Source organism: Condylura cristata, unplaced genomic scaffold (assembly GCF_000260355.1).
Source record: "Condylura cristata isolate star-nosed mole 26May11 unplaced genomic scaffold, ConCri1.0 scaffold00017, whole genome shotgun sequence".
Classification (NCBI taxonomy): Eukaryota; Metazoa; Chordata; class Mammalia; order Eulipotyphla; family Talpidae; genus Condylura; species Condylura cristata.
In genome coordinates this window covers 42,996,058-43,002,755 of record NW_004567118.1, presented here as the reverse complement: position 1 = coordinate 43,002,755, position 6,698 = coordinate 42,996,058, and the positions used below count along the sequence as shown (strand labels likewise).

The 6,698-nt window shown below is 47.5% G+C and overlaps 1 protein-coding gene across 4 annotated transcripts in view; it reads right to left on the bottom strand.

The window, feature by feature from the left end:
- Positions 1-6,698, bottom strand: part of PTCH1 (patched 1) — a 67,734-nt gene that overhangs the window by 52,361 nt on the left and 8,675 nt on the right. The window contains exons 1-2 of one of the 4 annotated variants that reach the window (XM_012726433.1): positions 6,562-6,692; positions 4,835-5,027 (exon numbers count right to left, since the gene is read on the bottom strand). Coding sequence is in view for 1 of the 4 variants with exons in the window: in XM_004684916.2 (XP_004684973.1) it covers positions 4,835-5,027 (193 nt within the window). In the remaining 3 variants the exon portion in view is untranslated. Of the gene's footprint in view, positions 1-4,195; positions 4,273-4,834; positions 5,028-5,623; positions 5,667-6,561; positions 6,693-6,698 lie in introns of those variants that run through there. The other 3 variants (XM_012726435.1, XM_004684916.2, XM_012726434.1) reach the window with 3 other exon arrangements.

The window sequence follows — 6,698 nt, the reverse complement described above, 5'->3', positions numbered from 1 at the left end:
ATGTATATATTTCCATTGAATTCTCTTTAAAAAAAAAAAAACTCAAAGTCACAGTTTGTGTCCCTCTCCCTTAATGCTGGCAGAGACATTAATAACCACACACCAAAGCAATATGGGTTCATTTCAAGGCTGTTACAACCTACATAAAGGAGGCAGCAGCTGAGCAAGCTTTGAGACAAAAACAAAAAGCTCAGAGATAAATGACCATTCTGTCACTGGAGAATCTTGACAATAAGCTTGTGTTTGTGAGAGGGTTGATATGAGGTATAGATATTAAGAAAGTCAACAGAGAAAGGGGCAAGATTGAAATATAAGTGAAAAAAAATTTTCTTTCCTTCTACTTTCCAGGATCCTCTAACTGGGAACCTGTAAACTAGGCAAACAAAAGATTACCAAGAGAAAAGCAAACAGAAGTTCATTAACCTGAAAGTTGTACTTATATACCCAGGAGTTCCCAGGACGAGTAGCTCCAAGAGGCGGTTTGAACTTGGGTTTATTTAGTGAATTATAGCAAAGGAACAATAAATTTGTAGAAAAGTGACAAGAAAAAAAATAAAATAAAAAATAAGCATTTCTTTTCTATGCTACACAAGGGGAAAATCCGGGGATCGGGGTGGGGAATGCTCAGGTTCCAGGGAGGGCACCAAATAGCACAAATCACTGGACTTGCAAATAATGGCTAATGGGAAAAGTTGTCAGCTCCCCAACCAAAAGCCCGAGATCTTCCTGCTGCCTTGCAGCAGGACATGCCAACCAAAGGGAACTAGGCATTCTTCCAGAGGCCACTTTCCTATCATCTTCTGAGCCTCTGCCTGTGCTGTTCCTTCACTCCAGCTCTCCAGCCCCTCTGCCTGGCTCAAGGCTCCCCCTGAAGGTTTCTCTGGTCTAAGTCCCTGCGGGAAGAGACTATGGCCTTTTGCCATCATCTGTCTGGAGCATCATGCCATGCCTGGCTCAAAACAGTCACTGACAGCACATGCATAGTAGTATGCATTTACACATCACACTAATAATTTATAATTTTTCTATACTTTAAGATGACATTGACTATCAATCCATGACAAGTGCTAAGGGCAAAGAGAGGGAAAAAAAGAGTTCAGGTAGGTGGGTAAGTTGGCAAATAGGTAAATCACAATTTTTAAATCATTACTATGCTTCTTTTTCACCTGCGGCATGGACACCTGTTTCATAACAGAAGATATCAACTACAAACATTTTATTCGGACTTCATTTACAAGTGAGATGGATTTAAGATTTTGACTTGCAAATACTATGACCCCAAAGCCCACACTGGCACCTAAGGTATATTGGCAGTTTCTTAAAAGACAATCATCATATGAACATTTTAACATCAGAATTCTCATCACCAATCCCATACAAGTGTATGTGCAAATATTGCTTATCTAACACATATATTGCACATATATTGGCTTGTATATCGTAGCTAATATATTCAAACTTTCCTTATATAAAAGCCACATTTACCTTGCATGCCAAACAAAGCATTAAAGTCAAATCAAAGATGCAGCTTATCATGAGGATTTTTTTTTTTTAATTTGCTGGTTACATAAAAAGTAACATTATTTTGGTGGAAGCAAGTCAAAGTGTTTTTATGAAATGTATCTCTAGTTGCCTTTGGATATTTAATTATGTGTGTAGATAATATTATACCACATGTCATTTTTTAAGCCATAGGATAAATACTCATTTTCCAAATTTTGCCTTGGCATTCCTCTCCCCTTAAAGACTCTTATGCTCTCTTTTCTTCTAATGCTTTTTAATAAGGGAACTATGCAACCTCTATTTATTTGGTTTATTTAGTGTAGAAAGCACCCTGTTCACATATATTACAGTGACAGACTATTAAAAAAATAGCATATAAAAGATTCCTTTGCTGAAGATAAGAAATTTATTTTAAGAGATTAAAATGCAAAAGTAACCTACATTCTGAGTTGCCATTTGACTCATAAACTACTACAGTCTAGGACAGAAGGAAACTCTTACTCCCGAAAAGCGAAAAGTGAATGTCCACATTACTTACTGATGACTTTAATACCAAGCTCATTGTACCATGAACAATGCCTCCTCATTGCTACTGCTCCTTTGAATTTAAATTAAAATTATAGAAATGGTACGGCAGTGTCTCTCACTAGGTTTACATGCACTCAAAAAACTGTGGCTTCTTCTAAACACATTCTTCTACAATTGCAGAATCTGGCAATGAATGAATGAACGAATGAATGAAAGAAAAATCTAGGTCAAGCAACAGGGACCAAGATGACTTGGAGACAGACATGATTTCTCATTTGGAAAAAGAAAAAAAAGAACAATAATTTAGTTACTCCTTATCAAAGTATTACATAAGTTGTTTGCAAAGAAAAGATAACAGCTATTTTATTGAGCTGTCCAATATGTAGTAAATGGTAAAGGCAGTGGTTTTATTAGTAATAGTGTTTCATAAATAGTATTTGGTGGAGGAACTAGTAGACCACACTGAAACTGCAAACACAGAAATGCAGAAGAGACCAAATAGCTCAGAGACCAAAAGTAGGCGAAATAAATCCTGCCTGAGGTATGTCACTCCCTAACACTCATGAAGCTGGAGGCTCCAGAGATATAGCTGCTAATCCTGTGTCTCCCCCTTCAAGGAGTTGTGAAGAGTTAGGCAATACAGAAACATAGTTGCTTCTAGTAATATGAAATGTTAAGAAATAAATCACATAACTTGTTAAACTTATTAAAGACTAGCTAAAGTTCTTGCTCAAAACAAGAAAAAAATTATCTTTTGTTATCATCACATTTGCTGGCTCAACTGGTGGAGGGTGGATATAGGGACAGAGCTGGGTTATTCCTCTTCACCCCAGCTCAGTTGTAGAGACTACTCCCTACTCCCATAGTCTAGTCAGTCTCCGCATTCTCAAACAGTTCCACTTGGGCAAATGCACCCTATTCTCTCTACCTCAGAGACTCACACTACCATCTGTCCACTTAACTCAGGTTTCTGTTTGACCCCTTTCTCTGAATCCCTTAAATATAGAACTCTCTCCAGGTCCTGTAATCTGCCTTTCCAGCAGCAGGAAGTCTCTTCTAGCCTTGCTGCCTCTCTCCCCTTCCCCCCTTAACTTTCACAGCCCACTTGGAACCGTGACCTCAAACAGTACAATTCCACTGAGCTCTACAAGTAGTAAGGAAGGAATTTATGCACAGGGAGTGTCTCAAATACTTCAGTGTCCCTTATATTGTCTAGCACAGTGCTGCAGGAAACTTGTGGCTAGGGACATCATAGACTGCTCAACCAGACCCTTCTTTCTCTTAACCAGTGACACTGAAGGGCTGAACTGAGGTAAATTACTCTGTGGATTCAATCCAAAGAACACTTTTGTATTAATTACCAAGCTACTTAAGGCAAGAATGTGTTCTGGTCTTAATTATTTGGGCTTTTATTTTAATTGTCACTTCTCAACTAAAGACTCCCACCATATGCTTGCAAAACACTGACGGTTAAATCGTCACAAACATGGCAAGATTAACAAAGTATTCTCCAAGGACAGCTCTCCCAGCATCCTGGAAGAGCTCACCTAAGCAATTATGCATAACTCTTAAACTTCCAATTTCTGTCTTAGATAGCTTTCTCTAAGAATGCTAGACATTGTGGCTGAAAATATCTACATAATTACCTGGATCCTTCCTTGCCATTGCCTAAGACATACCCAAGGTTATGTTTCGGGACTGAAATGTTTCCAAATAGCAAGACTATTACTTTCCTAAGAGAATCATCAGAAAAACAACCAACAGCAAAAGCCAAAACAGAACAAAACAAAAAAAAACCCAAAGCAAAGAACTTGTATCCAAAGAATGTAAAATGTTTCGGGGGGGGGGGAAATAATCTAGTTTAAATTTACAACAGATTCCCCCCCAAAGGTCTCAAGAACCCCCAAACTGAGTAATGTGGATAAAAGACTAGCAGAATCTCTTGGAGAGGGCCGCGGGCCCCTCCCTCCAAGTCTGCATTTAAAAAACACATTTCTTCTTTCAGCTGGCCAAAAGCAGTCTTCCCTCAGAATAATTCCATTTTAAAAGCCCCCACCCGCAAGGAAACATTAATCTACTTTGCAAACATGCGTTCCAGTCTGTGCTTTATGAATTTTCTTCAACTCCTCCCCTCCAGCTCCCCCCCTCAACCCTTTTTTTGTACCTTGAGACAAATGTTTTTTTCCCCCAGAGTTGAAAGCCGTCCAAAAACAGGACCACACACGCCGCCGCCTCCGCAGGCCCGCGCTGCGCCCGCCCCCCGCCCTCCCCCAGCGCCGCGGCTGCGGCCTCCGGGGGCGCGCACACTCCCAGCAGCCGGAGGGGTGGCCTTTCTCTGCCCCCCACCTCCTTTCCCTTCGGACGCAGTGGCTGGGGGTGGAGGAGGGTAGGAAGCTTAGAAGGCGAGCCTGGGGCGGAGAAACCTTCTCCAGACCGCGTTTCGGGGCGCGGTGGAGGCGGCCGGCTGCGGCGTTGGTCCTGGGGACCCCCGGCCGAGGCGAGTGGTCCGCCCCGCGGAGGGGCCCCGCGCCCCTGCCGGCGCGCCCTCGCCACTCTCTCCCACCACACCTAGCCAAACGCAGCGCCTCGAGCAGATTACAGCGCGGCCTTTGTCGGGCCGGGCTGGCTCCCGGCCAGGCGCCCAAACAATAAACAATTCCCCCAGAAGCGGGCAGGGGGTTTTTGCTCTCTACGGAAAGGCACTAGGTGTACTCGGTGGCAAATATCTTTATCAGTTTGGAGGAAGGGAAAGGGGCCTCGGTGGGGGAGAAGAAGGCGCGGCGGTGGCCGCTGGGTCTCTTACCTTCTACCCACAGCTCCTCCACGTTGGTTTCCAGATTAGCTGCCTTTAATCCCACCGCGAAGGCCCCGAATATGAGGAGGCCCACAACCAAGAACTTGCCGCAGTTTTTTTGAATGTAACAACCCAGTTTAAATAAGAGTCTCTGAAACTTCGCTCTCAGCCACAGCGGAGCTTTCCGGCCAGTCGCCTTCCCCTGAGGACGAAGCAGAAGGGAGGAGTGAGCGCTGGGGCCAAGTGGCAGCCTGAGGGCCCACCTCCGCAGGCGTGCACCGGCCTGCGGATTCCATGGGGGTGTCCCCGGGACTGCAACCCAGGCCGGACCGGGAGAACGCGAGCAGAGTGGGGAGAGTGGGTCTAGTCATAAATCAACGTCGAGCTGCAGCGTGGCGCACCCTGCGCGGCATCCCCAAGTGTGGATTGTGGGGCTGCAAGCAAGGGGAAAGGAAGACCAGGCAGAGAGAGAATTCCCTCAACACACCGGACCTGGGGCAGGAGGGGCTACATCTCCCAGCTGTGGAGTCCAACATTTGGGGGCCGGCAAACCATGCCTCCCTGCCCCTTAGCTCATCTCGGGGTGCCCTGGTGGGAACACGGGTGTTCGGGGGGGGGGGACGCGCTTTGGGGACAATGTATTTCTGACGCCCACCCTGGCCCCCGCCCGCCCTGGTAGTTAAGTGGGGATCCACGTGATGAGCACGGCCGCCAGGGCTCACTCAAGACGCATTTCCATAGCGTTGGGAGACGCTGTGTGAGCTGAATTAGGAAGTGGGGCAGCCATCTGCAACTTACAATATTTGTGATCGGAAGAGGGCAGCCACATGGATCTTTCCCTCCTTTCCCTTCCCTTCTGGTTAAACGTAAAATGAAGCTGAGTTCACTGGGGAAGGGCCCAAGCCGGCGCAGGCGGGGGTCCTGGCTGGGCGCAGGCTGCTCCCGGCGGCGGCGTTTCCCTGGCGTTGGCCGCGGCCCGGGCGGGCCCCCGTCTGGGTGCTCGCCTTCCCCGGATTCCACACATTTCAGTGAGCCTCGTAAACACAATGAACTCGGCCGCACTGCAGACCCGCACCGCGGATTTAAGGTGGCAATTTGTTTACAACTTTCCCTTTCCTCCCAGGCTCTGAGAAGAGGCAGTTCAAAATTTGGAAAAGAAAAGGAGATGCCTTCTTCCGATGATGATTTTTAAGGGAGCAGAGATTTCATACTCAACAAAAGCAAAGCCGGCTGCCAAAAAAGGAAACCACCTTTATTTTGCCCCCCCCCTTTCTCTCCGCCTCTCTCCACTCCGCCTCCCCCTCCAAGATGTTAAGAAATGTGGCAGCATTTCAGGGGCTTAGGCTGCAAACGGGGGCAGCGGCGCGGGAGGAGGGGACTCGGGGTAGGGGGCCGGGGCAGTGCGGCACTTTCGGCCGCCCTAGAGGTGGTCCTCTGGGGAGCGCTTTCCACTGCTCCGGAAAAGGCACTCCGGGGAGGGCCCGTGTATACACACACGCACACACACACACACACACACAACTCCCGCGGACCTCAGACAGCCCTTTCCTCCCAGGACTGGAGGGAGAGTTTAAATTTTTAAACCCCCACTTGTCTTCTTTTCCCGAAGAGGTGTGTGTGTGTGTGTGTGTGTGTGTGTGTGTGTCTACGCGCGCGCGCGCGTGTGCGTGTGGCGGGGGATCCCAAAGAGGAAGAGGAGGGAAGAGAGAGTGGGAGGAGAGGAGTCTGAAATGCACCTTGGAAATCTGTTCCAGAGCGAAGGCGGCGTCGCAGTAGCTGGGCCGGTGCAGATAGTCCCGGTCCGGCGCGGCGATGCGACGCAGCCCCCCCGTCCGTCTGCGCCTTCCACCGCCAGCCGGCCGGCCCGGGGCCC